Source organism: Scatophagus argus, chromosome 14 (assembly GCF_020382885.2).
Source record: "Scatophagus argus isolate fScaArg1 chromosome 14, fScaArg1.pri, whole genome shotgun sequence".
In the NCBI taxonomy this organism is placed as follows: Eukaryota; Metazoa; Chordata; class Actinopteri; family Scatophagidae; genus Scatophagus; species Scatophagus argus.
This window is the reverse complement of record NC_058506.1, coordinates 5,681,492-5,696,860: the sequence shown is the minus strand read 5'-3', so window position 1 is coordinate 5,696,860 and position 15,369 is coordinate 5,681,492. Positions and strand designations below refer to the sequence as shown.

Here is a 15,369-nt window from a genome sequence, read left to right as displayed (position 1 = left end):
ATTTCTGGGAACTTCGAATCTAACTGGGACCCAGTCAGTCTCTAGCAGGTTACGAAATAATTTAAAAGATAGTATTAGTAGTAACCTTAATGTTAGTATATTATAAATATGAACATGCTTTAGTATCAATTTCAGACAACTAATAAATGCAGAATGTCCATTGCCAGTGGATACAAAAAGAAAACTAGATATAAACTGATAAATCCCAATTTTAAGTCCAGTTAAGTGACATTAAAAGGGTATATACTCTTTTAACATAAAAATACTTTCAAGGAAAACCTTACCCGTATAAATTCCACTCAGCGGTAGACGGCTGAGACCTTGAAGCATCAGGAAGAGGGCGGGAATAAGTGTTGTGCGGTTTAGGAGTTTGGGAGGCAGTCGGACAGACAGCAGGCACGGACGGGAAGTTGTCCTTGAGGAATGTCAGACAGCCATGGAAAATACTGAGGCTCAGGACTACAGAGCTGAATAACCACGACTCCCCTGAAGTAGAATTTATACAGAGTTCTCATAAAAGTTTTTGGACTAAGTTGTAAGACAGACACTGAATTCAAAGTAAATTCAATGAGTTATACGGACAGCAGACGTACCGTTGGAGCAGGGTACAGTAATGGAGGGAGACCGGTAAGTGAGAACACGGGGGAACACCCGTCCCCCGTTTTCAGGTGGTTGTTTTACAAGTTTTCATGTTTGGTTTAAAAATGTAAAAGTTCATGTGGAGTTTAAGTGGACATGGAGTGGCTTGTCCGTTTTGTGACTGTTTCAGTTATGATTGGTTGGTTCGTATTCAAACGCTTCGTGTTATGTTTTATAAACATATACCTCGTGAATAACAGTAGGTTACCATCATTGAGAGTTTAATGTGCCAAATGAAGATACTCGTGTAGTCATTATCTACATATATATGATTTATGTACTTAACAGTACATATTCTTCACCCACTCATTTCTTTATGAAATCATGAATGTGTTGTTCATCCAGAATATTACTGCATTAGGAATTAAATTCATTGCATTAAGACGGTCCTCATGGTTCAAAATGGCCTTACAGAATTATGGGATGTAGGCTACCTGCCATTGGATTAATTCTGTCTGCACAAATTTAGTACCTCAGACTGTTGACAGTTCTCAGGCAGGCTAGAGGTCCAGGCCATGTGTCCTTGGCAGGATAAAGCAGACTTCCATTTATTAGCCTGGAGTAATTGTGACTGATTGAGGATACATGACACGCTAACTAAATGGTTTTGTGCAAATGCATGTCGCAATTGTCTGTGTGACACTATGAGGTGTTTTAGGCTTCTAAAATAATGATGTCGGTGAAGATAGCATGTGTTGCAGGAGTAAATACTTGATTTGCAGTCTGTGTGGCGTTTGACAGTCCCTTCAAAGTCCAGAACAAAAACATGCACATTTTACTGCACAGAGTCTGTCTTAGATGGAGTGTCTTGAAGCACTTCATAGGTCGTGAAGGTTAGATTGTATGGACCAACCGAATGTTTGAGATTTAGATGCATAAAATAAAACGTATTTTGCTGCACTGTTCTGAGTACGGAGCTTATTTTGAAAACACTACTTTTGCCTTGAACCAACGTGCTGAAAACTGGCACCTTCAGACTTGATGTCATGGTGACATGACAGGTTCAAGCACAGTTTCTGACTCCTAGAGAACAGTGTTCATGTTTCAAATATGTAAAAGCAATATCCTTAAAATTGTGGTCTCCTCACACTTTTTATCCTTTTTTTTTTTCAAAACCTCTTTATTTCATTAATCTTTATTATTGTTTCCAGGCATTTACTTGGCATGACTTAAAAGTGTCAATTCATATTTCAAAAACAACATCTTCTCTGTGTGTGTTCGCCTCACATAGGTAAGAGGATTTGCCCACAAAAAGCATTCTCCTCACCCATACATAAATGATTCACTGGAGGGAGAAATTCAGGCCTTCCTCATTGATGAAGACCAACTCCACACTTATGACGACCTCACCAAAGTCAACCCAGTGACACCAACAACGGGTAAAAAAAAAGTTATGTCACTTGATAACATAAATGTGATGCATCATGGGGCTTGGCGCTGGTAGTGTCTGCTGTTTCATGCAAGTAATTTCACCAGAAAAAGATTTTTGGTGGTTTTGATCAACAAATTGCCCGTTTCACTTAGTTTGACAGCATAAATCTTGAAATGTCTGCTGCTAAATGTCAGTGAATGACTGGTGTTTGTTATTTTGCTTAAACCTTGCCTGCATTTACAAATACTCAGCCACTGTGACTGATGTTTTCCAACTGGTGTCACCTTGGGCTGCAGCATTTGCTGTGTGCTATAAACCACATCAAGATAAAATCTACAGGAATGATAAAAAGAGATACTGCAAGTGTGATTGCCGTGCTGCTGTACTGTGCTGTACCTTACAAAATTATAGTGAACAAGTGTCACTTAAATGAGTGGGTCAAGGTCATGATTTACGTTGCTGGCAGATGCACACCTTCCATAAACCAATTATCATCAGTCATTTTAACTCTCCATTGTTTGTCATGATATGAAAATGCAGTGTCATGCAGTCTTTAGGTTGATTATGCTACTTCCATTTTATGGATTAGATTATTTTATATAGTCAAATGTTTTATAAAAGATAAAAATATCTTTAGTGTTATATACACAGAGTCAGCCAAAATAATTAAAAACATCGGGAAAAAATCTGCTGTCTGTTTTTGCTTCTGGTGGTTATCTTCTGTAAAATATTGACCTGACCTCTCAATGATGTGTAATGTTTTTTTTTTTTTGCTCTCGCAGTGCTGAAATGTCTGCAGGCTAGGTATAGTTTGAAAGTGTTTTACACCCACGCTGGCTGCACCCTGGTGGCTCTTAACCCCTTCCAGCCAATCCCTGACCTCTACTCTCTGGATGTGATGAAGGAATATCACTGTGCCCCTCAACCTCAGGTATTTACAAAGTCACAGCTGTCTCTCACTTTAATTCAGCTAATTCATGTATATTTCTCTATAGGGTTTGTTATTAACTGGGTCAGTTTGATCAATGTTTCATCAGTATATCTGATGGTGCAGAGTTTTAAATTGGAAAAAAAGTTCTTCATTTGCCTCCTTTTGTCAAGAACATCTTCAAACTCATTAACTCTGGAAGTCTGGAACCTGTTGAAGGCACTGACTGCTCTGTCCCTACAGCCAGGAATGACCAGCATTTTCATAAGTCTGTGTATTTTTGTCAACAGGAATTCAAACCACATATCTTTATTGTGGCAGAAGAAGCCTACAGGAATGTTAAGGGCCAGCTGGAGCCAGTGAACCAATCCTTGGTGGTCAGCGGGGAGAGCGGTGCAGGGAAGGTAAAACAGCACTTGTTACATTGTTTGACTGACAGTTAAAATGCCTTCTTCTGAAACTTTGAGCATTTTTTTAAGTTGAATATTGAATATTAAATTGCTTATTTGGTCTTACCAACAAACCTCTGAGTGGCTAGTGATTAAAGTTGAATTTTCTGTCAAACATCTCATCATAAAATGGAAAATAATCATTAGTTGCATCCCTAAATGTAAGTGATCTTAACTGGACCAATAATTTGTCTTCTTCATAGACATGGACCTCTCGATGCCTGATGAAATATTATGCCACTGTGGCGGCCTCCTCCTCCGTGACAAAGAGTCAGCACACTGTGGAGAGGATAGAGAGGAGGGTGTTGGACTCCAACCCCATCATGGAAGCTTTTGGTGAGTGAACTAATTGCTGGTATCTTGTTGATGCGTAAATCCCCACTGTGGAAAAATCACTCAGTTAACTCCCTCTGTGCAGGTAATGCCTGTACAGTACGCAACAACAACAGCAGTCGCTTTGGAAAGTACATCCAGCTCCAACTAGACAGGTACATACTACTGACCCTGCTGCTTTATATATGTACTATAATACAAACTACTGGTCAGTTTAATGTGCTGAGCATGTTACTTTCACATGAAGGTGTCAGCTGTTAGTGGGGGCGTCTGTACACACATACTTGCTGGAGAAGACCAGGGTGGCCTGCCAACCAGCTGATGAGAGGAACTTCCACATCTTTTACCAGGTGAGTTAACAGGGCTGCACTCAACCTCATATGCTCATCTGGTATTTAAGTTTAATGTCAAAATATCAATATATACATACTGAGGACATATTGTTTTTCAGATGATGAAAGGGGCCACAGATGAGCAGAGAAAGGAGTGGAAGATGCCGCGCGGCCAACATTTTTTGTGGCTGCCGAATTCTGAAAAAACAGTCGAGGGTTGGTTTTTGTTTTTCATGTATTTTCAGGGAGTTTTTTGTCTTTTATTCTGTATAGTTTCGTGATTCTCACAATTAACTACTCTTTGTTTAATGTTTCGTAGAGGATTGTTTTTATGAGACGGTTGAGGCAATGGTTCATCTGGGCATTACTGCAGAAAGGCAGAGGCAGATATTTAGGGTAATGTATTCATTATTATTGTTGGTTGTTAATACATACTTTAAAGGGACAGTTCACCACAGAATCAAAAGATATATTTTACCGGTCCTCATGAGCATGAACTTCTCATCCGTTGATGATCTGTTGAAGTGGAAAGAAAATAGTTCCCATATGAAACAGCTCATAACAAGGTCTGTGGATTATCTTGAGTAACTGGGTCTTAGTTTTTGGAAGGAGTCATTCCTGTTCCGTTTTTCATATTTATTTGGTGCTTCGAACACAAAAGTGAAGTGACATGTATATCCTTTATATTCAAGAGAGGACAGACATCACCAAAACAATCTAAATGGATAAATAGCACTTCAGGTTAGAGGAAAAACATGTATTTTTGATTTTGGGGTGAACTGTCCCTTTAATAAAAAATTATAACCGATTACATTAACATGTGATATAAACTCTTTATTAGACATTTATATTGCTTACAAATTCTAAATAAGGGTAAAGAGTTAGGTGTTGTTTAATCATCAACTTTCAGGATAGTTTTGTGTGCATATTTTATTTATTTTTTTCTGTGAACACAGTATTGAATTTCTCTTCTTTTAATACATTGCAGATATTAGCAGGGATTCTGCAGTTGGGAAATGTGAATTTCTCCTCTTCTTCAGATGAATCACAACCTTGTAACTTAGATGAGCAGTCCAGAGGTACTTAATATGATTTTTTTTGTTTACGATATTTAATCAGCTCTTATTAATCACGTCCTGTTACAAAGTGCTCCAAATCTCCATTTCTTTGAACCATAAGGCAGACATAAATATAAATGCTCAAGGGATTTATTTAGAAAGATTCCTACTTTTCATACTTCATACTTTCAATGAATGAATTCCATGACACCACCATCCTCCCTGACAACAGCTATCAACAAACATGAACCAGATAACAGCCTCTAGCTCCTGCCTGTGTTCTAGACTTCTTGCAGAGGGCTGCTGAGCTGCTGTGCGTCCCTGCTGAGGAGCTCCACACGTGTCTGAGAGTGAGGACGCTGAAGGCGGGGAAGCAGAGCGTGCTCAAGCCCTGTTCCCAGGCAGAGTGCAGCGTGAGGAGAGACTGCCTGGCCAAGGTCATCTACGCCCAGTAAGAATCAGGATCTGTTCTTCATACAACACCATGATCTCTCAGAATGTGATGCAGTGTTGCTGGTTGCTGGGATGGTCATGCAGGAACTTGTTTTTGTCCCATGAGTAAGACTCAGTTGCCATCGGCGGTCCTTCACAACAACCACTTAAATGTAAAATATAATCCTCACTTTTTGTTTACAGTAAACAGTGAGGAATATCAGTATGATATTCTGTCTGTCTGTTTATCAGTTTATATTTATGGATAGATATATTTTATCTCTATCTTTTGGACTAAGTATGCTACTTTTTTCTGACAGATTATTTGAATGGCTGGTTACATTCATCAACAACAGTATATGTGCAGCCAAACCCACCTGGTGCAACTTCATAGGTAAAAGCATTGCTGTTACATTGTCAAATATTTGTCATTTTTGTCCCTGTTTCTGTTCACATGCTCACACAGTCCTCTCCTCCCTGTGATCTCCAGGAGTTCTAGATGTGTACGGGTTTGAGTGTTTCCACATCAATAATCTGGAGCAGCTGTGTATCAACTACGCCAATGAGAAACTCCAGCAGCACTTTGTGGCTCATTATCTCAGAGCTCAGCAGGTAGCATCTGACGCTTTTCTGTTTCTATAGTTTGTAGTTTGTCCGATGGTGATCTGCTTATTGTGTTGAGGTCCAGGTCTCAGACATTCAGGAGGCTTCTTCAGTCTCTATGAAATGTGTTGTTTAAATCAGACAGCAACTTGTTGTACGTTGGGTCATGTGAGAAATGGATTAATCTCTGTTGCTCTCAGGAGGAGTATGTGTCAGAGGGGCTGCAGTGGTCCTTTGTCAAATACCAAGACAACCAGAGCTGTTTGGATCTCATAGAAGGAAGCCCTGTCAGTGTGTTCTCTCTTCTGAATGAGGTATGCTGATCATTTATTTGTTTTTAACAATAAAAAAAAAAAGTTTTAAATATTAAAAATAATAACAAAGACAATATCCAACGTATATTACTTGGTTAACCCAAAAGCAAAAGCAACCAACACACACACAAAAACAAAACAATATTAATAATCATAATCATAAGTAATCATAATAAATATACCATCAAATTAACTTTAACAATTCCATAATGTGTTTAACTTTATAAACACATTTAACTTTATTCCACTACAAGACAATGACATGGGGACAGAAGTAAAATAAATATATCATCTGGCAAACATTTGTCTTGGACTGCAAGGTCTTGGATGATGTACGAAGTATTTAATTAAAATGGAAGTGGTGTATCAAACCTGTCTTCCCTGTAGAGTTAAAATATATGAGGAATTTGATATTCTTTTGAAAAGAATTTATGCAAGTTTGGATGTATCTTTTTATGTTGAAGCCTGTTGTAAATTTGTATAGAAAGACATCATTCCTTTTAGCTCCTTGTTTCCATGTACAAAAGATTGCAGTCATTTTATTTTATTCATCTATGTATTGATTTTTTTACCTGCCTGTCCTTTAGGAGAGTCGTCTTAATCGAGCCTCAGATGCAAAGACATTCAGGATTCGTTTGGAGAAGGAGCTTGGTGATAACACCAACATCAGCTGGGACAAGTTCAGCAAGGAGCCACACTTCACTGTGGCCCATTATGCTGGTAAAGTCAACTACCAGATCCAGGGGATGGTGGAGAAAAACAAGGTGTGTAAGAAAAGCTTTTAAATTGTGTTCACACAGTCGACCACAGATCCATCCGCCCATCTCCAACTGGATTTTGTGTTATAGGACCCTGTCCCACCAGAGCTCATCAGCCTGCTTCAGAAGTCTGACAACCCCCTGCTGCACCAGATCTTCACTCATGAGGAACCAGAGAACCCAACTACTAAAGGGCTCAGCAAAGTCACTGTGGTCTCCAAGTTCAAGGTGGGAGTGGGCTAAAACGTTAACTTCATTTTGTTTTTCATTTTGTGTTTAGTTGACAGGGACACATCATTTAGACAGAGAATTGCACAACAGTCCAGTCCAGTGTATCACATCATTTATAGCTACTGTTAACTTCCAAGAGCTGATGATGATGATGTTCACAGACAACAATAGCTTATTGGGGCTTGTGGTCCCCAACCCTTTTGTCTAATGTACCCCACAGTCCTGTCGCATGAAGTAAAGTAGCTCTTCAGTGACAACACTCGTCATCTTCGAATTGTGTCAGTTTGAGCTGACTGTAAATGAGATGATTTATGCTGCTACCACTTGGAGGGTAGATATTAGACATTTATCTATTGCCTTAAGCTTTTTCACTATTTTTTTCAAAGGCTGTTAGGTAAGTGTTTGTTCATTACGTAAAGCAATCTAGAGTATTTTATCCACTTATTTAGCTCTTTTGTGACATTTTGCTGACTATTTCGCCTGTTTCTGACTCTTTTTACTTTCTATCTCAGCCAGTCATCCATTACATTTAACTCCTTGAACAATTTTTTGACTACCTTTACCTTTGTCACCATTTTATACCTCAAGCTGTTTCAACTATTTGACCTTTTAAGTATTACCATTAGTTATGGATAAATAGTTGAAATACAGCAAGTAGATAATTAACTGTCCATCCTATTTAATCTGCTTAGTGTTCAGGTGACTCAGTAGTTGACAGTTGAGTTTCTCTTCAATACTGGCGACTGCGGAAGTACGTCCTGGTTTACACATTTAAGTAAATGTGGTTGGGGTACTGATGATGTTGTACTGCTGATGTTCATGTCTGATTGTAGAACTCTTTGGAGAGCCTGATGAGGATCCTTCATACCACAACTCCTCACTACACCCGCTGCATCAAACCAAACCCGGACTGCAAACCACTCACCTTCAAAAAGGAGGAGGTAGATGTTCTACATCACAGTAGTACCACAGTGACAACAGCAAAGCTTTCTATGTTCTCATAAGGGAACGGTTTAATGGATGTTTCCTGTCCGCTGTCAGGTTATCGTGCAGTTGGAGGCCTGTGGTATTGTGGAGACTATTCATATTAGTGCTGCTGGCTTTCCAATAAGGTGAAACGTTTTTCCTTTATTTACGGCTTTGTTTCTCTGGGATTTGTCGTTGACTTGTCATTTGTGTTTTGTAGAATTCCTTTCAAAGACTTCATGCAACGCTATGGACTGATTGCAAAATTCCAAAATTTCACTTCAGGGAGTCATTGTGTTGGTAAGTACAGTTTAATGCAGGAACCATTACAGTCAATTTTGGCATGTCTATTGTGTACAAAGAGTGATTTTATTTCCTCTCTTTAGGTCTGCTGGTTTATTCTCCTTTTCCTTCATTAGTCCTCTTAGTAAATTTGATCCTCAGTTCTCTACTCTTCTTGGGACTTTTCCATTTGGTGCATAAAAACAGGACTTTCTAACAAAATTTGCAACTTCTTATGAACTTTCCAGGTAAATGCATGCACCTCTGATTATTTGGGCTTGCTTTGCATGTTGTTTTCACATTTCCATTCTCATTACTGATCACTTTAAGCTTGAACTTTGAATATTCGAATATTCATCTTAACTCTCTTTTCAGCTTATTCTTAGCTGCGCTAGAGGCTTTATGGATGGTAATGTTGGTCAGTCCAGCAAATGTCTACAGATGGATTGCTTTGAAATTTTGTGCAGACATGGTCCACACAGGATGAATCCTACTGGTGATCTCATTACCTTTCCTAGCACCGTTGCAATGAAATTTGGTGAACACACACCTTCAAGATCCCCTCAGAATGAATTGTTAGAAATTTCCCCTTTTCATGTAGGACCACCATGAGGTTAAAATTGTAATTTGGCCCAAATCACTGTAAAACTAATGATGTTTCCATCAGCACCATTAGCAAACATTTGCATATTAACACTCTTAACTAAGATGGAGAACATGGTTAATAATCATGTTAATATTGTCACTGTGAGCATGTTAGCATTAGCGTTTGGCACCGCTGTGCCAAGGTGCAGCCTCACACTGCTGCTAGCATGGCTGTAGATTTGTTCTCTTGTGTGAATGTTTAAGGATCCTCCTGCTCTCTAAGCCTGAATGCTGCCAAATCTACAGTAGCACGTTTGAAAGACTCATGGAATTTACAGCAATCATACCGATGTCTGTGGAAACTGCTGTGGATTTTGATGTTTTTCTCCTTTCTCACGCTTACCCACTGAACAGTTTTTACCTTGCTGACTGCCACACTGTCAAGCTAATACTGTCTAGTAAAAGTGGATCTCTTGACAGTTGGTGTGCTGCTCTGTCCACACTTGAATTATGTTTCCGGTAATTCACTCTAATTTGTCTCTGTCTTAGATGTGAATGCTGTAACTAGCAACGTTCTTCAGGAAGAGGTGCAGAAATTGCTCCATAATGTGTTACAACACAAGGCGTTTGGCTCCTTGCACAACATTGACAGTGAAAAACACAATTCATGGGTGCACTGTGGAAGGACTAAGGTTTTTCTCACCCAGTCAATGGTCAGTCATTTATATACTCAGGCAACCCTCATACATAATTAATATTTGTATGCATGTATGTAAATCTGGGAAATAATTTGCAAATTACATTCAAGTTTTAACTCTTTCTATTTGGCCATATTGTGCTTACTGGGTGCTTCAATTACTTGGGAGTACTGACCTGCCTTGCTGTTTTCTTATAGCTGGATTTGCTAGAGAATCAGAGGCGGAAGATCCTGTCCCAGTGTGCCTTCTCCATTCAGTGCTGCTGGCTGCGATACCAGCGCCGCAGACGCCACGCCCGCCAACTGTCTGCTACCCTTATTCAAGCAGGTAAACTCTTAATGCCCTGGCCAGGTACCATTGAGTGGTCTAGTAGAACTCTGTGGCCTCACTCCCACTGTGTAAGTCTGCTGGCTTTGACCTCACTGTCTGGTCAACAGGAACCAGCTGTCAGAGTCTGTACACAGTGTTTGCGGTCTGATCTTTCCCTTCAGAAGCTGTCAAATATTGAAGCTCATCTGATTAACTATTAATGACAGATATTCTTTTGATACTTCCTTCTGAATTGGAGTACCTATACATACATTTCTCTCCACAATGCACATTAAACGGTTTGGTTTGATGCTGAAGTGTATTATGCCTCCTGCAGCAGTGCGGTCATGGCTGGTTCGGAGGCAGGTCCAGAGATGGAACAGAGCAGCTGCAGCCATCCAGAGCACTTGGAGGAAGTGGAAGGTGAGATTTGGAGAGATTACACTTCATATTTTTTGTCAGGAAAAAAAGTGATATCAGGTAATGTAGGCCTAGTTTTGACATGAAGAATACATGGATATTAAAGGATTTTGCATCAATCCTTTTTTAAACTTTCTGTCATGAAAATGTAACAGGGGTGCAATGCTAAACCTCTCCGGGGACTGCAGAGTCAAAAAAGCACTGTTGCATTAACCCTAGAACACTAACGTTAAAATTAGTAACACCATCACTAACGTTGGGTATATTTTACCCGATATAATATCTCGGATAAAATACAGTTTATCACACCAGCGTTCATCATGCCATATAGGACACACAGTGGCCACCTCTTGGTTTTTCTTTCACAGCTGTACTGAGCACACATTTGGTCGAAAGTATCAAAACATCCCTTCATTTGGTTGTAAAATTCGATCACTTCAAAATTGTGTGGGTGAAAATCACCCGACGTTAGTGTTCTAGGGTTAACAGCAATATTCAATGTGCAATGTGCACCTATTTAATAAAGAAATAAATAAACGTGGAGATATGGATGATATATAAATTACTGTGTCTTTTTTTATGGCAGGAACTATTGAAGTCCTTGGCTGAGGCAGAGCTGGATGATGCAAAGGACCTTTTGGAGGTGGACATGCCAGCATTGAACCCTGTTATCAGGGAGCGAGGCTCGGTGCAGCTCTCCACCATTCAGGAGCCTGTGACGGTGCGAGGGTGGCCCATGGGTCTGGCTCTGGCCTCAGCCCCGTCCATCACCGTGTCTTTGACAACCACGGGCTTGCAGAAGATGATGTCTGTGATGGCCTCCCTCAACCTGCCCTCCCGGAAAGGGAAGTATAAGGTGGAGACAAACCAATACACGCAGGGGCTCGCCTCCATACGGGCTCAACCCAGGGTGAGGGCACATCCGCACAAGTTCTATTAAATCTCCCCTAACATTTTCATAATCTGTATGATTTAATGATCAGTCATTTGAGAGTGCATTTTCTTGTCTTTTCAGGGATCTGTAAAGCTGCACTATCAGCATTCTCCACTTCTTTATGCTGACAGGCAACCAGACTTGAAGAGTGATGTGACAGGGTTCAATGAGATCCTGCTAGAGAAAACACTCTGAGATTTCATATGACCTACATGAGGGCACAGAGGTGCTTTTGCGGTAAAGCAACTGCTCCTCCATAATCTGACAGAGAGATGAGAAACCTGGTATTTTAAGCTGTTATTTCACTAAATGTGTTTGTTTAAAGTGATCATTTACAGCTATAATTAATGTTGTTGTTTTTTTTCAAGAATGCCAAAGTTTATCTCATTGTATTTTACAAGGATGCAAAGATCTGCAAAACCTGCACCCTTGCATAATATTTTAACCTCACAGGTGGTCAGGTTAAGATAATGCACTGCTCTTAGCCTGACCTTCTTAGAAACAATCATATGCGGTGGCCTTCATGCCCCAGGGAATCATAAAATCATCTCTAATTCAAAATCTCAGTCAGCTATCTAGAAACACTGACCTGTTATTATCTGAGATAAAGCAGAAATACTATTGTTGATCATTTGTAAAATATGCATTGTGTCAAAAGTGTTGATCAAAGTATTGGGCCTTTGACAAGTGCCTTTCTTGAAATCTACATTGGAATCACGAAAAGGCTGTTTTTATATCTATTTATTATTAAGTCCGGTTTGATAGATTTATTGTGTAGGTGTAAAAAAACAAAAAAAATATATAGTGATTCAGATGAACATATTATTATGTAGGTTATCATTGTCCAACATCTATTAAGTGTGATTTATGCTGGGGAAAAGTAATTAAGCAAGTTTTGCACATGTAAAGCGCACATTGCACATTAAAACCACACACCTGCTCACATATAGTAACAGACTGACAAAAAGCCATGAACAAGCAGACGCAACACTTATGTGATGCAGGGATGGGATGAAACCATTTATTGCTGCTCTTTCTTCAGTAAGGGCTCTTTATATTATACACATCTGCTAAATGTTTGACTACAGCACATTCTATGAGGATTTTTATCTGCTGCGTTCCAAAGCATTAATGCAAGTACTGTACAACATACCAAAGTCTTTTTATACTAGTATTTGTGGTATTATAACCAACAAGTTTTATTATATTCAAAACAACTTTTTGCTATAAGTGTTACACTTTTATTAATGTAACTTAACCGCTTCTCCTCGTTTGATGCAACACATTACCCACAGGGACAGCATATAGCACCTTCCTTTGCTGGCTAAACAAGCCCACTCTTTTAACCTGTTCCAGCTATAGATCCACTGATGCGTGTCTGAATCATCATGACAGTTTAGAATTTGAAATCAGTATACTTTTGTGTCAGTGGTACCAAGGGACAACTTGAAATATGTTAATCTTGAAATTACTGTTTTGTTGAAGTAAATGTCTGTTCTAAAATTTTGCCTGCAGAATGTTTTCCTTCTACTTCAGACTGTGTCTACATGTGATCAGCCATTTTACAAGTGACTCGTTAACTGTACTGTAAAGCCTTTGGTATGGACTCAAGGACTGATAGTTTGAAAACATTTATTTGTACACTATATACATACACAGGACAGGAACAGCACAAAGGATTACAGTAACATGTGGCTTATTGCATTTGACATTTAAAATACTTATTGTCTGTCCCACAAAAAAATCTGATCAAAGATTAATAATATAGAAAACTAGTTTACAAATCACCATCTTCGTTGGAATTTACTGAGTTTGCTTCATTTTCTACAATTTTCAAACACTGATCTGAGAATTCGACAAAGAGAGGCTCCTGCATGGCAGCCTTCATCGCATCACATTTGCTGTCTGCACCGTCAACAGTGTGTAATAACTGTCTCAGGTGGGGGTTGCAAAGAAGATCTCTCAGCTCCTTTGACTGACCTGTAGAGGAAACAAAACATGTATTAGCCACAACTGACTTTGTTGAAAACTTTGTGTGGTCACTGGTAAATGCACTTGACACGTGATGCTGCCAGTAGAAAAACTGATGTTTTAATACCTAACAGCTGAAGTCTCTGTAGAGGTACTTTGTCAATGATGTCATCTTCATGCAGAAGATCCTCAACCGTCCAAGGTTCTGCAAAGTAAAGCCAAAAGTATTTCACACAAGGCATATGAAAATTATCAAGGTTGAAGTCTGACTTTGTTTACTAAAGGGAGAATTAGAAGACAATTTGGACAAGTTTAAGTCACACAAATATTCGCCACCACTTTTCAAGTTCAGCTTGCAGTACCCAAGCTGCCTCAGTGTGAAGTGAGAGGGTGAAATGAGTGCAGTTTGGTGCCAAGCTGTTGGACACTAAGCATTATAAATAATCACTAGTATACTGTTTATTATCTTTCTATAAAACAGTGACTGTTCACAGTTTTCATGACAAATCAATCTAAAACGGTATGAAAGGACAAGTTACATTACTCGGTCAACATGAATTTGACCATGTTTCTGCTAACTTCATCCATATTGCCCTCCTCTTATAATCAATTCATTTTGTGCTCTGGATGCAGTACTTAAAGAAAGTGTGATAGTGACAAGAACGGTGCGAGATTTAACATCTTACCAGTATTGAAGGTTTCTTTAGTTTCAGGTTCAGTGGGTGCGGGCTGCTCAATAGGAAGACAAGTGTCTAGGGACAAAAAAAGGAAATGAGATGGTGGGCTATTGGATGACAAGCAGCAGAACATTTCCTCTTGAATATGATCACAGGTGGCCCACACATCACATAAGTACATCACTTGAAATGCAAAAACCAATCTTAGTTACCTTTATGCCTCTTGTAACAGCCAAGGGAACAGCTGTCAGGGAAAAAAACAGTAATTTATCTGGCACACTGTTGTTTCCGCGATTAAAAATCCAAACCAAAAGAATACATCAATTAATCCATGTATTAAACAGTCAAAATAGTAGTTGATCTCTAAGTTAGTTCATTCAACAGCGAGAATACCGGTCTATGACTTCAAGTCGCAAATCACTTTGACCCATGTGGGTTGCCGTCCCATGTGGTGTTGATGTCCAAAATTGTTTTCACGTGTAATTTACCGACATTACATTCAGTCAGTGGTATATTCTGTGTATACGCTCATGTGTTTCTTTATTTTTAGCTCCAGGCATCTCAGTGTTTTAAAGTTCTGGGCACCAACACTGCAGTGTTTTACAAACAATGCTGATACAGTAACGTAAGTTAATTGTAAGTTAGCTTTGGCTCAAAATAGATAAGTCCGGTTTATTTGCCATTCTTTTGCAAACAGCACACAAAAAACAGACAGTTGTCCTTCACAGAATTGGCTGTTGTTATCTATTCACATGTGACTGTTTTTAAAGTTTGAGTAGCGACTAAAGATACTAGTCAAACAAACAAACAAACCGGGAGCTAACTGGGGGATAGCTAGCTCGTAGGCAGTAATGTAAAACTACTTACTATCTTGTTTTGCAGACTGGACATCTGTACTTCGGTGTATGTTCGTTGCACACACTACATATCTGCATTTTGGCAAGTACAAAAAAAATAAATAAATGATGAATAAACTATTCAATTCGCTAGTAGCCCAAACGTGCGAAGCCCGGTGAAAAAGTGACATCAGTTCCGGTTGAGCAGTCCTTCAAAATAAAAGTAGGTGCGTTTAACTGGA

At 39.2% G+C, this 15,369-nt stretch overlaps 2 protein-coding genes across 3 annotated transcripts; one reads left to right on the top strand and one right to left on the bottom strand.

Annotated features, from left to right (window-relative positions):
- Positions 1-339: 339 nt before the first annotated feature.
- On the top strand, positions 340-12,768 carry LOC124070640 (unconventional myosin-XIX). Of its 2 annotated transcripts, XM_046410727.1 has the most exons (24): positions 340-627; positions 1,871-2,018; positions 2,794-2,942; positions 3,230-3,343; positions 3,592-3,724; positions 3,807-3,876; positions 3,969-4,071; positions 4,173-4,269; positions 4,373-4,449; positions 5,042-5,132; positions 5,397-5,562; positions 5,864-5,937; positions 6,034-6,155; positions 6,347-6,460; positions 7,048-7,224; positions 7,309-7,446; positions 8,283-8,390; positions 8,491-8,561; positions 8,636-8,715; positions 9,832-9,995; positions 10,178-10,307; positions 10,627-10,712; positions 11,296-11,619; positions 11,725-12,768. In XM_046410727.1, exons 1-24 carry the CDS (start codon positions 568-570, stop codon positions 11,836-11,838), a joined length of 2,910 nt encoding a protein of 969 aa, XP_046266683.1. In that variant the 5' UTR covers positions 340-567; the 3' UTR covers positions 11,839-12,768. The 2 variants fall into 2 exon arrangements, with proteins under 2 accessions (XP_046266683.1, XP_046266684.1); XM_046410728.1 differs by lacking the exon at positions 340-627 and having other exon boundaries at positions 1,894-2,029.
- Positions 12,769-13,260: 492 nt separating this feature from the next.
- Positions 13,261-15,351, bottom strand: znhit3 (zinc finger, HIT-type containing 3). Its single transcript, XM_046410731.1, has 5 exons — positions 15,159-15,351; positions 14,504-14,535; positions 14,301-14,366; positions 13,742-13,819; positions 13,261-13,623 (listed from the first exon to the last, which is right to left on the bottom strand). The coding sequence occupies exons 1-5, from the start codon at positions 15,224-15,226 to the stop codon at positions 13,421-13,423; spliced, it is 447 nt and encodes a 148-aa protein (XP_046266687.1). The 5' UTR covers positions 15,227-15,351; the 3' UTR covers positions 13,261-13,420.
- Between the last annotated feature and the right edge of the window lie 18 nt (positions 15,352-15,369).